The sequence below is a fragment of the Taurulus bubalis genome, assembly GCF_910589615.1.
Source record: "Taurulus bubalis genome assembly, chromosome: 9".
Classification (NCBI taxonomy): domain Eukaryota; kingdom Metazoa; phylum Chordata; class Actinopteri; order Perciformes; family Cottidae; genus Taurulus; species Taurulus bubalis.
The window spans coordinates 19,017,042-19,036,956 of NC_136597.1; the positions used below are offsets into that span (position 1 = coordinate 19,017,042).

The 19,915-nt window shown below is 42.1% G+C and overlaps 2 protein-coding genes across 2 annotated transcripts; one reads left to right on the forward strand and one right to left on the reverse strand.

Moving 5' to 3' along the window:
- Positions 1 to 3,882: 3,882 nt before the first annotated feature.
- LOC306742019 (small integral membrane protein 29-like) lies at positions 3,883 to 5,165 on the reverse strand. Its single transcript, XM_079224360.1, has 5 exons — positions 5,069 to 5,165; positions 4,622 to 4,900; positions 4,516 to 4,541; positions 4,321 to 4,423; positions 3,883 to 4,210 (listed from the first exon to the last, which is right to left on the reverse strand). The coding sequence occupies exons 2-5, from the start codon at positions 4,739 to 4,741 to the stop codon at positions 4,157 to 4,159; spliced, it is 303 nt and encodes a 100-aa protein (XP_079080486.1). The 5' UTR covers positions 4,742 to 4,900; positions 5,069 to 5,165; the 3' UTR covers positions 3,883 to 4,156.
- Positions 5,166 to 6,082: 917 nt separating this feature from the next.
- On the forward strand, positions 6,083 to 19,851 carry pik3c2g (phosphatidylinositol-4-phosphate 3-kinase catalytic subunit type 2 gamma; the record flags this gene model as incomplete). The annotated part of the gene is made up of 32 exons (XM_079223363.1): positions 6,083 to 6,373; positions 6,473 to 6,552; positions 6,954 to 7,111; positions 8,119 to 8,233; positions 8,339 to 8,450; positions 8,839 to 8,909; positions 9,063 to 9,126; positions 9,299 to 9,424; positions 9,594 to 9,624; positions 10,010 to 10,193; positions 10,334 to 10,456; positions 10,673 to 10,801; positions 11,351 to 11,465; positions 11,560 to 11,693; positions 12,007 to 12,195; positions 12,748 to 12,841; positions 13,040 to 13,134; positions 13,451 to 13,631; positions 13,761 to 13,868; positions 13,974 to 14,066; positions 14,291 to 14,420; positions 14,534 to 14,670; positions 14,790 to 14,959; positions 15,089 to 15,245; positions 15,348 to 15,457; positions 15,588 to 15,756; positions 16,636 to 16,754; positions 16,877 to 16,976; positions 17,070 to 17,133; positions 17,301 to 17,380; positions 17,507 to 17,632; positions 18,277 to 19,851. The coding sequence occupies 32 exons, from the start codon at positions 6,083 to 6,085 to the stop codon at positions 18,427 to 18,429; spliced, it is 4,008 nt and encodes a 1,335-aa protein (XP_079079489.1). The 3' UTR covers positions 18,430 to 19,851.
- Between the last annotated feature and the right edge of the window lie 64 nt (positions 19,852 to 19,915).

Consider the following 19,915-nt stretch of genomic DNA (forward strand, 5'->3'; position numbering starts at 1 on the left):
AAAAATACGAAAAAATTAAAGACTGAACATTGATTTGTTTTTTTAAATCATTTTTTATATATGTTGGTTCCCGAAAATACAGATATTTATGGTAAATGGTTCTTCACGTAACCTATTTAAGATGCACTGTGCGTGAAATCTGTATGTTATTTTCTAGTGTTAAGTTATTAGGCAGTCGAGTCAGGCTCTCGGACTGCATCATCTCCCCTCTTCTTCCTCTTCCTCTTCTCATGTGCTGCCCCTCCCCACCTCCCTCTGCTGATTTCTGATACCTGGAGGTGAGGCTCTATTAGTGTTGTTTTTTGAAGTCTGTGTAATATGGACCCTCTGCCCTCAGTGTGACTCCAGTATAGCAATCTCCTGTATATATATGTATATCCACTATGGGGACACCCAGCAGCCTTATAAAAGGGAAATAAAGAACTGTCCAAACCTCATACTGTACATTGTTTGAGCTGCTCTCTTTCACTCAACGATAAACCGGCCATTTATTGATACTTTTCTCATTGTGATTGTGGGTTTTTTCTACCTTAAAACACACTCCAGACAGCATTGCCTAATGTAATGGTCGGGTCCAGGTCAGCAGCACCGCTGATGGACCAAATCAGTGGTCAGATATGGAAACGTATTTGTTGACGATAAGAAAAATATTTCGCCAGCATGTCTGGTGTGTTTAAGAAAGAAAGGAAGAAAAGTCCCTGAAAATATAAATAAAATCTTTATTTAAAGACATTAAAACATTATAAAAACAGATGTCACTTAAGATAATGTAAAAGAATGTGCTGAAACATCTGGATGGTGCACGCCTCAGTGTCTTCAGACTGGGCATTCACCACAAAGCGTTTCATGCTCTTTGCATTACTCGATGCTGAGGCTGCAGAGATACATCGACATGAACCCCTAAAGAAACCAAGCGCATGAGGTGTTTTTGGTCACCAGCTGCCAGTCATCACAGCTACAGTCATGAGTGTGACAGTGATGTAGAGGGATTGTGCTGTGGCGCCCGGGCAGGAGTTGCAGTATGGCGTCTCACAGCAGCTGTAGCTCATGGAGTAGACCGTTCCTTCGAGGGTTAAGCTGTGCTTCCGGCTGCAGTCCCTCTGCGCCATGCAGCCCCTGGCCGACAGTGCACTGTGGTTGCCATAGCGACCGTCGGCCTTGAAGCACAGCTCATCGGGAGGGCACTCAGTCACAATGAGCTCAAATGTCTCCTCCTCCAGGACGGGGCTGTAGTAGCAGAACAGGTTGTCACACAGCACCGAGGAGAGGAGGAGGTAGAACCACAGCGCGGCAAAGTGCAGGAGCTGCAACATGTTCGGCCTGCGAGTAGAAGAGACATTTAGTATTCCACTGACCTAATGACCCAATATTGTGGCAATACAATTATTTATTCATTCACTCAAATTAAAGCAAACAGCAGTTTCGTAATTGTGGTGGCAAATTTCTTACCCGCTGTTAAGTCTGAAGCTGAAATTAATACCTTAAAACAGAACTGGTCTAGGAAATATATTCATTCTTCCAAGAAGAGGCCCAGTAATACGGAGTAATTAATTCATATTCCACTTACCCAGTTTGTGCATTTTCTGTTAAACTTTTGTGGCCTCAAAGCCATGATCAAGTCACGTCACATGACAAAGCTCCTCCAGAGTCACAGACAACAGATGTAATATAACAGATTTTATAGGGTGTAGAACTCAATGTGGCTAATATATTTAAAATGTGACATTTAAAATCACATCCTCCAGTCTCTTGTTTCCAGGCAATGACTAAAGCCAAAAGAAAGTTAGCAAGTTAACTTGTTTGAATCTTGATTCTTCTGCACAGGTGTCAGTCATCTTCACTGATTGGCACATTCAAAACACTCAAGGCAGTAAAGCAAAAAAGAGATGGCAGACACAACTTTAGTGTGCAACTTTAAAACTATTATGAAGACTCACCTGCCCATTTTACAGATTTTAAGTCCAATCAAAACAGGTAAAACCTTTCAGAGCTTCTCCTGATGATCTCTGCTCTCGCCACTGACTCGGATGTCCCTGCACAGGCCACACCTCCCAGCACACCTGCTTGTGAAATTAACACAAAGGAACTACACCATGTGGGAGGCTTAATCATGGTGCTTTTATTCTGAAGTATTCATCAGTAACCACAGGAATAATGTAATTGTGTCCTCTACTATTCCAGGAGGATGGCTGACAAGTCCACCTTTCTCTCTGGAGCAAAAATGTAATCAAACAAAAACACGCACCATGATGTATTCTTTTCTCATTTACACATGCATTTATAAATCACAAACATTTGACTAAATGTCAGTGAACTTTCAGAGACTCGGGTAAGTGCCTTTGGCTAACAGGCCTCTGCCCAGCCTGCTACGAGCACCCTGATGATGCAGTGGCAGGTCATGTGGCGCTCCCTGATGTGTAGTTTGTACAAGAATCCCAAAGCTCCTCTCCAAGAACATTAGTGGTGTTAGTATCATCTACTTTGTTGACCATTAGCATCTTCGGGTTGACGTCAGACTTTGGCCGGTTGTTACATTTGTCTTTGCAGCAGCAGGTGTGGCTGACATTGAACTTGACCCCCATATAAGCGATGGTTTCATGGGAGCCACAGAGTTTAGTGTCCAAGCAGCCCTGAGCAGACAGAATGTGGACGGAGCCGTAGTGACCTCGGGAGACGGAGCAGCGCTGACCAGGCAGACACTCGCTGGTGATGCTGGGGCAGGACTTGGCTTTGTGCTGCAGGGGACAGAAATAACACAGCAGGCTGTCCAGGCTCAGAGCGGGGAGGACCAGGGCCGTGGCAAACAGGATGGAGGTCAGGAGCCTGCGTGGTCCCAGCAGATGGACGTCCAGACTAATGTAAATCCACCCACAGTGTTAAATAGGAAGGATGCAGACTGCAAGCATACTTTTCATATCATACATCATAAAACCAGAACTCATCTATGAAATAATGTATTCTTGCAAGAAGAGGCCCAGTTATAGATTCACAAGAAGTCACTACAAGGGAGCACTCAAGAGGAAAAATCATCTGGCATATAGGGAGTGACCAGGATGCAGGCTGTATTGGAACATCTTGCTTAACAGGTAAGCCATTAAGCAGCTGATGTGAAATACAACTAAATATATAAAATTGCCATTACATCAATTAGAGATTTTATGGGTTTCCCATAGGTTTCACCTGTTGTCTCTTTGTGATCCCATCTTTTTGTGTGTGAAATCCTTCAGAACGTGTGACGATGTGTCGACCTCAGGAACCTCCAAACGCCAGCAAACCCTCTGATTAGCAAGCAGGAACAGGTGTGTATTTAAAGCTCTTTGTGGTGGAAAAATTATCTCTGGAGTCACTGGGGCAGAGGCAGAAGAGTTGAGAATTGTAATTTGAGCTTTCTAATTGAAACACAAGTTGTAAAGAGTGATTCTTTATTGCTTGCAAGCGGAGAGCAGTTTACACAGACACGTATCACAGTGGAAAAGACTCACACGGACTTGTGTCCGTTCTTTGATATTTAAAGGTTCCTTCCCTGTCCGTCAGATGAAGTTAAGACCACCAATGGAAATGAGCCACACACTTGAAAAAAGCCAGTATATGAGTCACACAACCAAGTCTTATGTTCTTGTTCCAACTATTAATTAAATTTATCAGCAGGTGCAGACTTATCTATTCACCCTTGTTCTGTATCCGGCCTTGAGAAGAAAGCAGCAGTATTTCAAAATAATTGACTGGAAACCTAGTTCTGTGCTTTCACTGGGAGTATTTGGACCTTCCAATCTTGAGACTATGACAGGATATATTTTACCATTACATCTTTCAAATTAATCCATAAATCATTTTAGAAATTCACACACACAGACAAGCTTTTGGTTTGGATTTAATCCTCAGTTTATTGCTCAAAAATAACATCATGCTTCATCCTTCAAAACACTTTGAACGGTCTTTAAAAGAAAATCTCAACTGAGGGAAAGATCACAGCGCCATCTACTGCTCTGCAAAAGACGGGTCATGAGGGAAGACATTTCAATGTAATTATTTGATGTGGTGCTGTAGCTGTAAAATGTCTCCCAGATGTTAGTCTCGATTTGTAAAGTATCTGCAGTACGATGGCAGAAATCGTGCTTTAAGCGGCCACATTATTTTGTACTTCTTGGTTTTCTGTTCATGACCCATAGGTCGATGAAAAGGAGAGCTTTCTCTCCTTATACAAAGGTCCCTGTAAAGAAAAAACAAATGCTTGATAAATTGAGATGGTCACGACGACCCACGTATGATAGAAAATTGAGGTGCATTGTTTACGGTTTGTAGTGTCAGTGGTTTGCTCACAGTAAGCTCCTCCTCCTCCCTGCCACTGTCCTCCCACTCGTCTCGCTCCTCTGTGGGGTCGTAGCTGTACAGGGGAATCAGCCGATGCCGCAGCTCATCGAATCTAAAGCAAAGCATACAAAAGAAACCTAATTGTGACAGCGCACAAAAGATGCCAAATTGTTCTGAAAGCGTAAACCACAGAAAACAACTTACCGTGACCTCCTTCTCAAATAAACAACCTGAAGAGAAGCAAAACAATATAAACGTAAAAGATAAACCCATATTGCAGTCATGTGGAATTAAATATACAAAATCTTACCAGTGCCACTACACATCCAATCAGTGTGAGTAGGATAAAGGTGATGAGTGCATAGTAACCAGGAAATTCAGGTTTGGGGTTTGGGGGTGAAATGTGGGGAGTTGTGTGGTTGGCATACATTTCTGTGTGCTTGATCTCCTCCCACACCCAGTACACCCCACTGCTGCAAGCACCTCAGCTCACACCTTTGTGACACATTCAGTGGAGTGTCGTTGTTGTCGGTCCCAACTGAAAGGCCATGTTGGGCTTTCTCAACCCCAGGAAGACTGCTAAGTATCGCTGTAGAGAGTCAAACAGCACACGCTTTACTCAGAGGGTTATGATCCAAGAATCAGTAAGCAGGACTAAGTGTTTCAAATGACCTGTCTAAGAAATGTATGATAGCACAAATAAGGCCTCCTATAGCATCCAAACCTTTTCTCATATAACAATAAAAATCTGTCTTACCGTATAGGTTATATGGAGAGTACGCAAACACACATTTCTTTCTTGCTGCTTTCATTCCCCTTCACACAGTTACATACCTCAACCTGCTCAATGGCATTCCAGAGTGAGGTGTGCATGTGGCCTGTTGGTTTAGTTGAACTGGATAGATGTATTAATTACATATATTGCAAGTTGATATATTGTCGTTATTTTTTTACTGAGAGTTTTTTTTTTTTTTTACTATAAAATGTGTCTGGATTGTTTTTGCAAATGTAACAAAAGTACAAACTAATTTATCTCTACAACCAGAATAATCCAAACATGTAATGTAATGTTCTCTTTCCTCCAGCAGAGGGAAAGGTCTTGTGTGGTGCAGGAGAGGGGAGGGAAAGGGGAGGGAGGAGAAGGGAGGAGCAAGAGGAGGGAGGAGGAGGGGACAGAAGGTGGGTTGAGGAAACACATATGGGTCTTTCCAAGTCTTGGAGCAGGTCTAACCAGCTGTGCATGGCTCAAGTCGGGCACTCACCTCTTCAACACAAGATGGGCTAACAGGCACACGGTTAACAGAACTTTGATGGTGAGTTGGCAGTTAGAAAAAAGGCTCAGAATACTTCTCAAAAAGACTGTTGTCAAAAGTGAATGTGTTTTTAGTAAATGTGAGATCCTAAGCAATGTGAAAAGTCTATTTTCCTATTGATTTATAATGTTTTGACAGAAGAGCGTTTACATATCATGTATTGGTAGTGTTATTGAGGACTTCTGTCATGTTTCACTCTGCCATAGATATAGTGGCGCGCACTGGTAGATTTCCTGTTAAGATTTGAAAGCTTGTTAATAATTAGTCCAATGTTCCGTTAGACTCCAGTCATAAAACGGCTTCCTTGTCCTGCCTGCAGTACGTCTCATACACTCATGTAATTCATTCCTAATTCTGGTGTTTGTTGTATATTTTTAGTACCACATTGTTCTACATTGTTATGAAGTGAGGACGTGCTGAAAGTGTGAGATAGGAGGATTTGACTTCCTAAAGATGTGATGGATCCCTATCAAAGAACAAATGGATCGATTCAGAGACAAGATGCAACTGACCTCCACGTGCCTCCTCCCGGCGATCTGCCTGCACCTCTACCAGAACGTCCCCCTCGCCTTCCAGTCCGAACCAGACCGCTTAGTGCATGTTTATCAAGTACACGAGGCCACGCACCCCCTCCTCCTCCTCCCTCCAGGACACGAATACCCCTCAGCAATGCCTCAAAGCAGCTATCCTGTGACCTCACTGGGCCCGCTCAAAGAATGATTCGTTCCCGTACAGAAATACACAATCATGTGAGTATCTCCAGTAGCTTCTCCCTCTACAAAGACAAAAAGCTTCTTTGTGATTGAATCAAATGACCGGATTTAACATAGGCAAAATGTCCCCTTTAGGACCCATGGACCATCCCACTAATAGACACTCCACAAGGCAGCACCAAGAGGCTGACTTCTTTTTGTGCTGCAACTTCCAAGTGAGAGAGTCCATGAAAAAATGTTCCAACATATTTATAATAGTTATTTTTTGACTGTTAGACTGCTGTGAAATGAATTTGACTTTTTCTTTTTTAATTTTCCACCTTAAAGACACCGTAACTCTCAAAATTACGTATACAACAAGAACAGTAGCACTAATTTAAATATGATATATACAGTTTCTTATTTGAGTAGCTTTTTACTGCTGAATCATATGTAGTTGTTTTGCTTAAGGCTAATCTTCGCATGAGGATGTTTTCCAAAATGTTTACTATTGTTCTTGTACCTTTTGGTGAGCTGAAATGAATCATGCTCATATTAAGTTTAAGTACAGAACATATTTGTCATCACACTCATTTTCAATCTGGCAACCTGTTCTTCTAAATACCGTCTCTGGCAGGCTAATGTCACGGTACAGGCACGCAGATATCCTTCATAATTCGGGTGTGGTATGGAGTCGTTTGTCACGAATCCACCCGGACCTGCTGCAGCAGGTGGAGGTAAATCTCAGCGTGGCCACTGAGTGGGACAATCACCAGATCCCCTTCCCCACCACAGGTACGAGTAACCAACGCAGTACCACAGGCAATTACAGTGATTATAATGGTTGCAATTCGTACTCGCAAAGAATGAGGAGATTGTATCCCCATTAGAAATTAAATTCAGAAGATTGTCTTTCATTTGATGATGTCATACCTAAAAATCACAATGATCAGAACTAGAGACACACCAGGATCACATTGGACCAGTTCCTAACCCTGTGCTCAACCTTCAGTCTGATCTCAACTAAACACCTGTAAAGTTTCATGACTGCGTTCTGACACTATCACGGTGACAACATCTGGACACAGACAGACGTTTAAACACCTGGCAAAGTACTCAAAACCCATTCTGTGGTACTTCCTTCTACGTTTTGCCACAAGGACACACACAAACTCACAAGATAAAAACTATACCAGCGCCGTCACTATTCCGGCTGGTAATTATAAAAAGTAGAATAAACGTAGTAAAACTGTTGTTAATTTAGTTTGCAATGGTAGAAGAAGTACTCAGATCCTTTACTTTAGTAAAAGTATCCATACCATAATGTAAAAACATGTATTATTTCTGGCAAAATGTACTTAAAGTATAAAAAATCCAATCTACCTGTTGGGGAAAATGGCCATTTAGGTTTACATTTTTTACATACCATAATAATAATTTATGAAAATATTCCTGACTTCAGAGGCTGCCCTGTAAACTTTGTTTTTCTTGACAATTCAGACTTGACTTGACAGCTGGATCATTGTTGTTAGTAAATGGTGGCCTCCTATCAATGTTTTTGCACAAATCCAACCTGAGCAGGTCTAATCAGCTAGGAAACTAAAAGTATCCGTGAGGGTGTGCATGGCCTCTAATCTACAAAAAGGATCATATTTTTTAAGATGATCAGATGGTTTGAATGTAAAATAAAAGTAACTTAATTTGCCGATATATAGTGGCGATGAAGTACCACTTCATTGTTGTTAGTACTTCTTCAGTCCCTGCAGAAGTATGTGGACTCTGAACTCTGATCTTTTATCCAGTGAACAGAACAGTGAAGAGTCTGATTGATGAAATTTTCCAGCTGCTCGACCTCGCCCGCAGCCCAAGTGGGCATCATTACTTAAAGCTGTGCGACTCTGACGAGTACCTCCGAAAGTAAGTCACTCATCTAGAAACTATTGTTTATTTATGATTCATGATGTTCTGTTCAAACATGGTGTGTTTCCACATTCATCGTTACATTTGATGATCTCTCTTTAGTGAAGAACTGCTGGGCATGCACGAGACCATTCAGACCTCCTGCAAGTTAAAACTAGTCGTCCCGCTCCGACTGCTCCACGAGAACAACCTCAAGCACCGTCTGTGCAGGGATGTAAGTCAGTTCAAACTCTAGATTTGTAGATTATTTACCCAGAAGGGGTGGCCGATCTTCAGTCCGGAAATGCTGCTCTCACACACACCTGTGCCTGGCCCATCGCCAGCTTATAGTTATCGCCAGGTCTATTATAGCTGTAAAAACCTCCACCCACAGTTCTTGACTTTGTTCTGTTTACACATCACGTCATGGCTGCAGGCATTTAGCAGCCAGAATTAAATAGAGCAAAGGTGAACCTGATGTAACCAGATAAGAGATAAAGAGTCATACAATAAAATGTTCGCTGGCATTTAAGGAGTCTACATGCTTTATAAGAATTTAAAAAACGCTACACAATGAGTTGCCACAATCCTACACAGCAATTTGAATCTGTTTTTTCTCCGAGGCGGAGGACGACAGAGCACCATGCCAGCTGTACCAGCTCCTGCGTCCTGTTTGTGTCTTCAACACCTGCAAGTAAGATGCCTCCCACATCGGCTTAGTGAAATGGAAAAACTATTCAGTGGGTCAACCAGCGTCTGTTTGTAGACAACATAAGGACTGTGCTTTGCTTTGTGGTCCTCGACCACGATGCCATACGCGTGTGTTGAACCTGTCCTCCTCTCTCAGGTTGAGCCTGCAGGACATGCTCAGTGCCTACAACAGCGAGGTGACAGAGCTGATGAGAAGTAAGGTCAGTAAAGAGAGGACAGTTATTCATGTCTTGCACATATCACAGTATTTGATTGTGGTTTTTGCCTTAGTTGCAACTGTGTGCTGTGGGTTTCACCACCTCAGAATAATTCAGACGTTTTAGTAGGAGTGATGTATCTGAAGCTGACTTTCTGTTCTCGCCGTGTCTGCAGTCCGGGACGAACGTCAATGGGCTCGAGTTCCGTGTTCGGTTCATCTGCAATCTTCTGTGTGGGCTCTCATGTCAGGAGCTGGAGGACGCTATTGGCAGAATCAACAGAATCAATCCCATACCGCTGGTATGACGTCACATACTATTGTTCAACATTTCTACTTTCAACATTTCTACTTTCAGCATTTGTTTTCTTGTGTGATCCATTATAAATCCATTTTAAATTCTTAAGATTTTTAAGATTACTTTCATAACAACACAATACAATGCTGTGTTTCCTCATATTTCTTTTACAGAGTCATGATGAGACGTCTGAGTGTGAAGCAGGTGAGTTACTCAACTGTAATACCATTGTGTGTGGGTGTGTTTCAGATTATGTGTAGTACTAGTACCAAACTAAACTGGGTTACCAATTACATTTTATAATAAATGGTTTATAACATGCTACAGTGTAGTTGTAAGTAGAAAAGCTATAACCAGAGTCTGGTGTTTAAATCAATTATGAATGACAATACAGCACTACACAGTTTTAATAATAAGAAGCATGTGCTTCATAGGAGAAGTTGAAGTTTTTGACAAGTACTGTAAAATGTCCCCCCATTTATTAGATTATTATGAACTGCTTAAACAAGCTAAATAGGGGTATTTAAAGTAAAGTGTGACTGGTTTGGGCATTAACATGGTGAACTGATGTTTATTCTCTGTATTGCAGCCATGAGCATGCTCCACAGGGCGTTGCTAAAAGTGCTTCACATCTTTTTTGACAACTTCCAGTCAGACTTCAGAGGTCAGGAGGTAACCAGCAACCTGCAAATAGTTGACGTCGAGGGCAACACTGAAATCTTCCAATTCAATATTTCTGCTCTCTACCAACTGCAACCCAACTGGTTGATCAAGTATGTGTGTATTTACAGACACACACACACACACACACACGTACCGATACACAAACGTGCACACAGATACTAATCTTGAACACAACCCTAATAAGGGCAAGAGGTTTCATTGCTTTCTCTTTCCTCTCCATTGTTTTTAGTTATGAATGCTTCTCTCTTTCCTGTGACTTGACGTACGGAGGAACAAAGATCTGTGACACGGGCATTTCTGAGAACATCAGCACCGCCTTGTCATCCGGAAACAAGATCCAGTGTAACCGTGTGTAAGGGCAAGATCTTGTATAGTCATCAACTGTAAATAATAGCAGTTAATAATTCAGTTTATTGTCCTTTTTTTGTACTGATGCCATTATAAGTGTGTGTATGAGAAATAATCCTTATTTGAGCAATAGTATAAAATAATATGTCATAATACAAATATTTAACATAAATTGATGGCTGAAGAAAAAAAGACATATTTATGTTTTTTCTGATCTTAGGATGGTGTTTCCTGTTGTAGTTAATCAGCTGCCATATGAGTGCATGTTGACATTTCGACTCAAGGCCTCCAAGCGAGGCAAGAGTTCCGAACTTTTAGGCTGGGCTGTACTACCTCTTTACAGCGACAGGTAGGTTGTCCACAGCGTTTACACCGGCTTGTCAAGATTCTGTATCAACTTTTGGGATGTTTTGAATTTCAAATATTGCATTTGGCTAAATGATAATACAGGCGGAGGCTGGGGAGGCAGAGGGAGTTGAATTATTGAGCACAACACAGTAATGTAACTTTAATATAAAAGGACCACTGTGCCTGCCTGAACTACTGCGAGCATCCATTTGTAAAACTGCTAAAGTGGCCCTAGAACACATGTTTTGATTGAAGCTTAAAAAACAGAAACGCAAAAGATTTCAGTCACTTTTATCTTTAATTCCTCTGACTTCTGCAACTCTCCTTTCTTATGACAAAACGTCTACAGAGAGACTTCTCTATTTGTTCTCTTATATTATAATCAAACGTATAATTTAATTGGAGCACAGCGTGGGCCTTTTGAATGTTGACTGAAAAGTCATATGGTATAATTAGTGACGTGTGTGTGTGTGTGTGTGTGTGTGTGTGTGTGTGTGTATGTGTGTGTGTGTGTGTGTGTGTGTGTGTGTGTGTGTGTGTGTGTGTCTAGGACTCTGGTAAAGGGGACCGTTCTGCTCAGTTTGTCCACACTGACCGAGCTGCCTGTCCATCCCTCCCCCGCCCTGTCCGATGGCCACAGACAAGCCATCGGAGTCATTCTGCAGGTCGGTAACACTTGACAACTCTGCCCCCTGCTGACCAAAAGACAAACAGCATCCCATTCCCTGCTCAAACATTCGTCCTCCCATCTTTCCCCAGCTTGACTTTCCAAATCAGCTTGAGTGGAAGTACCAGAGGCCCATCGCCCTCCCCGGTTCAGTTCTATTTACTGAGCCTTGTGAGACATTGCAGGGGAAGATGTTGGACGTCTCTAAGAAGCACTGCCTCTGCTTGTGAGTAGAAGAAAACGCCACACATTATATTATGAACTACTGTATGTATATGTCCTGTGTTCCAAGTTTGCCATTTTTTGGACATGCATAATATTTTCATTTCTAAAGGGAGATGTATATTCCCTTGTTCTCAAGTTAAAGACCATTATTTAATCTGGAGGGACAATTGGTTCTGCCGCACTAGCAATAATAAAACAAACAAAAACAACACGGAGCAAGACACACAAAGATAAAAAAACATACATATCTGACTACAAATCCCTTGCTGTTTGTATCCCTAAACTCATTCCTGAAATGTTCTTTTCTTCCCCAGTCTAACAAACAATGAGAAGGATTTCCTCTGGACTAAGCGTCACAGCAGTGACAAAGGAAGTACTTTTCTCCACTTGCTGCTGAGTGGAGTCCCCGAGTGGCGTCCTGAAGACCTGACAGAAATCTATACTGTTGTAGAGAACTGGACCATCCTTCGACCTGAGGAGGCCCTCTTCCTGCTCAGTGACGAGTAGGTTCCTCTTGGTTCACATACAGACACGTGGACACAGTAATTATGCAAAGCTGCAAGGGCCAAGATAAAACACAACTGTTGTGTGTTTGGTAATGTGTTGTCAATTACAACCATCCCATTATTGCAGTAGAATATCTCCATCTTTTAAGGAGGTGATGCAAAATATTATATGATGTTTTTAATGCTTCGTGTCTGCTCTTTTGTCCATTCTAGCAGAACAAGTCTGTCAGTTCACAAATCATCTCTATGTTCCATTCTTTTTTTTTTTTCGCCTACATTATGCCACTGAATATATCCTACAGTCTTGTACCACAGAATATCCAAATTCACTGAAAAGGAGTTCAGTTTTTACTTGTACTAGCTGATCATTTCTCACAATGTTCTGTATTATGTTCCCTCTGATGTTCTTTTTAATAATTAATTTGTTGATTGTGGGGGCAGTCAACTTGTCAATACAAGGAGACCAGTAACCCAAAATTACATATTTTATCACATCCATGATGCAAGCTTGTTTGGCAACTGAATATATCTGTTTTTAATTTATAACAGTTTTCATGATCAGACTGTGAGGAGGGCGGCAGTTCATTACTTTGAGAATATTCCAGATGGAGAGCTCGAGGTGTTTCTACCACAGCTGGTCCAGGTGAGCACACAAACTATTACTGCACACACTCTGTGACAAAATGCAATAAACACATTCATCGTCAGCCTTACCGTGTCTGTGACCAAACCAATATTTAATTGGTTGAAGCCATCTGATTTTAATTTTGAAAATAGTTGGCACACTCTCTAGATCCCTCAGTGGTGTGATTCTAGTGTGATCAGTCATCCTGTCCTGCAGGCTCTGAAGAGCGAGTGGGAGTTGGATGGACCTCTGGTGATGCTGCTGTTGGAGAGATCAATAAAGAACATACGGATTGCCCATCAACTCTACTGGTGAGCAGCAGAGTCGGACATCAAACTGTGGGAATGTAGTTTTTGATTACTGCTCACACTACTTGAAAATGTTAACCATATAATGACAGTTTTCATGAAAATAAAACTCCAGTTTTACAAATAAATGTAGTTATTTGTGATGATGTAATCAGCAGTAATGTTGCAAAAAGGAGTGAAGTTGAGGTAAAAATACTAAAATACATAAATATGATAGATAGTTCGATAGATGTATTTGTACTTCTGTTATTTTGTGTCTTTTAATGCTGTGTTTTTCGCAAGAAGTTATGTCATGTATTATTTATTGACATGCTGGCAGGCTGCTGGAGGATGCCCACACTGACCACTACTACCAGGGTTGGTTCAGTAAGGTCCAGGCTGCCCTGCGGCACTGTTGTGGCCGAGCGCTGAGGCAGGAGCTGGAGCATGAAACCCGCCTGGTGTCTGTGCTCGTGAAGGTGGCTGAGCAGGTCCGCACCGCTGAAAAGGCTCAACGTAAGGTTTGTGAACAGATCTCTAATCTACTCATTTATACTCAGTCCCTCAGTGACCTATGATCGCCATGATTATAAATAACTGCAAGTCATGCATTTTATTTTAGCTCTTTCATTTTACGCGTTTTTCTGCAGAATATTCTGAACACAGAAAAATTGAAGATTGATAACTTCTTCAAAGATGGGATCAGCTGTTGTCTGCCACTGGATCCTGCAGTCCGTGTAAAGGCATTGGACGTGGACGTAAGAACATTACGCAACACATTGCACCTATTGTATCATTACTTTAATCTAATATGCACACAGTTGTATTCTGGAGAGTGTACTCCTCTGATGTGTGACTTGCAGGCCTGTAAGTTTTACAACTCCAATTCTGCTCCTCTTGGGATCTCATTCATCTGCTCTGACCCTCTGGCCAGAAACATCCGTGTCATCTGCAAGGTTGGTAATAATATGTTGCTCTTCTAAATTTGTCTTACTTAGGTTTTTAAGGTTTGCTCATACGAGTTTTCCAAGTCAGCATAATAGCATATAAGGCGATCTGTTCTGTTGTGTTTATAGGCAGGTTTTATTCACACAAATGTTTCCAATGAGAAGATGTTCAGCCTGCAGAGCCTCTAATCTAATAAAACAATGTCCATTTCTCTGTTAAATGTGTCGTTCAGACGGGAGATAACCTGCGTCAGGACATGATGATGCTTCAGATAGTCCGTGTGATGGATGGAGTTTGGCTCAAGGAGGGGTTGGACCTGCGAATGATCACCTACAAGTGTCTTTCTACGGGCAGATCTCAGGGTCAGTGTACTTGTTTGTCTTGTTATAATGTTCGTTCAAATTGTCCTTGTCTTACAAACGAGTTCTGGGGCTGTGAATTCATTTTATTCCCATATATTCTGTGTGTCCTTCAGGCCTGGTGGAGGTGGTTCCAGATGCAGTGACCCTCGGGCATATTCAGCAGGAGTGGGGTCTGGGTGGCACCCTTCGAGAAGACACCCTGGAGAAATGGTTCCACATGCGGAACAAAACTAAGGAGGACTATGACAAGGTTAGAACCACTGGAAAATCGTTGATAACTTAACTGTTATGCTGGACCGTACACTTGTATATCACAATAATTCACTTCTGGTTGTTGCATTGTGTAACACTCCTATTGCGTATGTGCAGGCTGTGATGAACTTCATCCACTCGTGTGCAGGGTGGTGTGTGGTCACCTTCATCCTGGGGATCTGTGACCGCCACAACGACAACATCATGTTGAAGCACAGTGGACACATGTTTCATATCGACTTTGGCAAGATCATGGGAAACGCACAGAAGTTCGGAAGCATTAAAAGGCAAGTGAATAAAAAGTCAAGCACTACTTTGAAGAAGGGAAAAGAGTGTCAGCAGAAGAGATACAGAAAAGTCAAAAATACAAATGTGAATCACCAAGAACCTTCCCCTGCTCTCTTTTGCAATGATAGGGACCGGTCACCATTCATCTTTACGTCTGAGATGCAGCACTTCATCACAGACGGGGGTCTGAAGCCTCAGCGCCTGCAGCGCTTTGTGGAGCTCTGCTGTGAAGCTTACAACCTAATCAGAAAGCGCTCTGCACTGATACTCAGCTTGTTGGAGCTGGTGAGACCTTAACTGAATGACATCATCACAATAACAACCTCCTAGCTATATCTGACAATAGATAATATAACAGAAGCACCTGTTCATTTGTGTGGGTTCCAGATGCTACATGCAGGAATGCCAGAACTGAAGGACTTTAATGACCTGAAGTATGTCCAGAACAACCTCCGACCTCATGACACGGACCTGAAGGCCACATCCTACTTTACAAAGTGAGTTAATGCGCAACACATGGCCACTCTCTTACTAAACAAAATCTTCAAAATATCCTTTTATGTTTTTATTTCTGCCTCTGCATTAATCTGATTCTTACAGTAATGGTTTGTATCCCTCCTGCTGCAGGAAGATCATGGAAAGCATGGGCTGTGTAGCAGCCAAGGTTAACTTCCTGGCACACAGCTTTGGTCAAGGGAAGAAACAAGATCCACGAACCGGGGTCAGCATCCCCGCTCCCTGCACCAACATCCAAGAAGCTTTCGTCCAGGGATTCAGCAGCAAGGGAAGAGATGTGGTGAGGCTGCATGTTCTTTGTGCTGCGTTTATTCAGACAGAAATGGTTGGCCTCAGTGTCCATTTTCATAAAGATATGTCACCACAGAGAGATCCTAATAGCCAGGGGATCTAATGAAACACCCGGAGCTGGCAGCAGATTCACACACATTTGTTCCAAGAGTAACGACACCTGGGACTGTGACTGTGTGTGTTTGTGTCGGGCTTCCATAGGACTGTGTTTGGACAGGCTTTCCCTGTGTGTTCCTGAGTGTTACTGATGGTTGTTGGTGTTTCACTGCTCATTGATCAGATTAAGCATCCTGATGGCAGGCTTAGCTGTTTTAGGAGCACTTTAAGTCAACAAGAGATTTGCCCAGCTAATCAGATTCACAAATATTATGCGCTCAGGTATTTACGTAAAGGTAGTGTAAATAAAGGTTTTCCGAGATGAACAATAAAGGTTTATAATAAGCACATGTGAACTCTTAATTTCCACTGTTTTGTTAGCACAGTGTAAGCCCACAAATACCAAATTCTTTTTGATTTGGACTCCAGCAAATGCATTTCATAAATCAAACATTAAATAGAGGAAATATTTAACAATGAAACTATGGTAAAGAAGGTGATTGGTTAGGATGGACTTATATTATAGAAAGCACTGTAAAAGTCCAAACACACGTTTTTTGTATATCCATGGTTATCACGCTGTTGGGGTTTAATACACTTGTGTATCTAACGTTCTTCACTAAAGACTGACGGACCACTAAAACTCTAATAAGTGGATGCTTTGCAGATCCTTGAGCTGCTGTCTTCCAAGAGGTTACCAAAGCAGCCTGGGAGCTTCAAAGTGGATCCTGTGTTATCAGCGGTCTTAATTAATCTCTGTTTTGATTTGCAGACCTATCACCTCAAAGTAACCATTCACGATGGGTTTCTGAACAGTGACAAGACATTTGGGCAGTTGGAGCTGATCCATAAGCAGCTGCAGAAATACTTCATTGAAACCAAACTGCCCCAGTGAGTGAAGACAAAATAAACACATACGACTCACATCATGTGGCTATTTCGTTTATTTTTTTTTTCACAGTTTTTTTTTCTTTCCACGATAATGACGTAATTGGATGCATGTCTCAAAATAGGTTTCCTCAGTCGTTTCTCAGGATGTCATTCACCCCGAAGAGGAGGATGTCTCTGCTAAACACGTACCTGAAACAGCTTTTTGAGGGACCATGCAAGGGAGTAAGTTCCTCTTGTCACTTGTTGATTTCTCTCAGTGATCTCTTGTTTGGCCCGGCTCTAACCTGCAAACCTGCCTCGCTCTGTCACTTGCAGGATGAATTTGTGTGCAGCTTGTTCCTGGACGGCCCCAGCACAGCCCCTGAAAGTGTGGTGGCAGGTAATTCCTTGCTCTTAAATAATCAGTGGCTTGTCATGCTAAAGACAATATTTACTGTACAATGTGAAGATAGATTCTGGGCTAAGCTGTGACAAAATTTCGATGATAGTCTATATATTATACGTTATGCTGTGATTTACTGACAGTAATGTGCTGATCTATTGCAGCAGCCCGTCCTCAGATCCAGCTCAACATTTCTTACTCTAACTGTAAGCTTTCGGTCTTGGTAAAACACCTGAAGAATGTTGTGAGTTTCCTTCACTCTTCTCATTGCATTGTTTGAAGCATTTAACAAGAGGAAAGCATAAATACTTTAACGCGTGTGCTCAAATGCAGGCTATCCCTTCTATGGCCCTTTTTCTCTTTTCAACAGAAGCAGGCAAACGGCGCCAACCCCGACGCCTATGTGGTCACGCATCTTAGACCGGACCCTCAGCTGCTCTACAAGAAGAAGACGCCGGTGGTCCGCAATAATGACAACCCCACCTTCAATGAGCTGGTACTCCCACACTCTAATCATGATTTAAAACAGTCACAGCATCCTTTGATTTTCCATTAGATTAATGGTTTAAGAAAGTCATGTTTTAGTGGCCCTTTATTTTTGTTAAAGGGCCAGTCGCTGTAACATTCTGATTATTTAGCCTCAAAGGGATTCACATATTGTACAGCAAACCCTTCATCAGAGCCTCGATTCAGAGGAGGAAAAACTCCCCACAGGCAGAACAACAGAGGAGGGATTCCCACAATGGCCTCGCATAACTTAAACATTTATAAAATGCTCTATTATTATGATCTAAGGATGTGTATTTCTCCCACTCGTTTTTTCCGAGATTAACTTCTTTTCAAAAGGTATCATTACACAAAGTTGGAGTGAATATTTAATGTGTGCTATGCCTGCGGCGCTGCTTCCCGCTGTGTGAGTCTCATCTTTGAGCGCTGAACCCTGCAGACCAGAAGCTTCTCACATACTTGACATCCTCTTTAAAATCTTTTTATGTTGCACAGAGAAGCCTTTGCCAAGCCAAATAGAAGGAAACGGAATATAAAATTGACAGAAATTTCAGATAAAAGCCAAACTGCACAGCAGAAATATTCCGAATGTAGAGCTTTTTGATCGCTAAAATATCTGCCTCTTATTCACAGTTGGAGTACAATTCCATCCCACTGCTTCATGGGATGGTGCTGGAAGTGACAGTGATGAGCAAGAAGACTTTTGTAGCTGCAACCAACATTAGACTGGTGGATGACTTGCTTGACAAGGAGACGTGGTTTCCCCTCGGGAACTGTGCAGTCTGACCTCAGAGAGCTGCACTATACGTCTGCTGCCAGCAGGGGGTGCAACCTCACCGAGGGACCGAATCAATCCAAAGATGTCTCACAATGAATGAGACAAATTCACCTGAGCAGAGGAACTGTGCACTAATTTATACTTATTCATCAGATGCAACTTAACCTCACTGCAGAGCTAAATATTTTGGCATTGAATGGTGTATTTGGATGACGTTACTAGACTGAGTAAAAGACTCAGGGAAGGAAACTGTTTACTGAGTGAAGCATTGTTTACCTTGTGTGTTTTATATTTTAAATGTCAATCAAATTAAGGAGTTTTGCCAATTAGCCTGCTTTTTTAATGTGACCTTGGTGATAGATGAAGGAAAGCAACTACTTTTTATTGTCCTATTTGCACTTCCGTTTGTACTTTAACTTCAAAACCTTGGAAGTGTGTGGTCGAGACTGTCGCTGTGAAAGATTAAAGAGGAGGTGATGCAGTGCGGGGCTGACTGTCTGATACCGGCTCAGACTAAGTGTGTTTGTCCCTTTAGGCTGTGGCAACTGGATGTCCTTGACCACTGGAATTGGAGGCGTGAGGCAGGACAGTGAGGGAGCAGGGAGCAGGGAGAAGGGTGAGGAGAGAAGGGTGAGGAGAGAGTGTGTGAGCAGGATGACAACTCTGCCTCCAGCCTGAGGGGCTGAGTTAACACTCTCCCCATCACTCCACCCTTTGTCCTATCCATCAGTGGCATTCAGACACAGTTATGCACATGCATGTCCAAACAGGCAAAGGCAGACACTCGCATGCCCACACAAATACTCCGGAATAAACACACACACACACACACACACACACACACACACGCACACACTTTCTAGGTCTTTGTGTTGTCCTAATGCCATCTTACTCCTGACAGGCCTGCTGACCCATACTGTCCTCTGCCTCATTCAAAGGATTTAGTGATGAACGAGGATAGAAGTAGTCTCCCAGCACTGGATACGGTTCAATAATGTATACCTCTGTGAATGCTATTTATATTATTCCCTGCTGGGTCTCTCACGAGGAGGTAGGCTTGGAAGACAATGCTGGCTGCTACTTTTTCATAGTAGTACTCATGGACTATTAATGTATCCTGGCATCACTCATCAGTTTCAGATCTAATAGAAGAATTACATCTATTGTTTTGAAAAAGATGATTAATCCAGAAACATCAGTGTCTTGTGGTTTCTCTTATGTGTGATCAACTCTGCCACAATAATTGCACTTGCATCAATTAATAATTCAATGATAAGAATCTAATATCCTACTCCATGGATTTCTCCACTACTTGAGTGATGCCAGCAGAGAGTTATTCTTCGTTAGAGTGTCTTCTGGTCTTTTCCCTCCGCAGTGGAGAGAAAGCATGTCTATTTTCTGACAATAAAACTGGTATTTATATCTGAGGATGTGCTTGTGCTTTATTTATATATTTTTTTGTTGCTGTTGTTGCTGCATCAGCCACGCTTCTCT

What these genes read in the sequence shown, in the direction of transcription:
- LOC306742019 (XM_079224360.1), bottom strand. Translation starts at nt 4,741, where the DNA reads ATGTATGCCAACCACACAACTCCCCACATTTCACCCCCAAACCCCAAA. An exon ending in TTGGATGTGTAGTGGCACTG is followed by an intron (nt 4,542 to 4,621) that starts GTAAGATTTTGT and finishes GCTTCTCTTCAG; the next exon opens with GTTGTTTATTTGAGAAGGAG. An exon ending in GGGAGGAGGAGGAGCTTACT is followed by an intron (nt 4,211 to 4,320) that starts GTGAGCAAACCA and finishes TTTTCTTTACAG; the next exon opens with GGACCTTTGTATAAGGAGAG.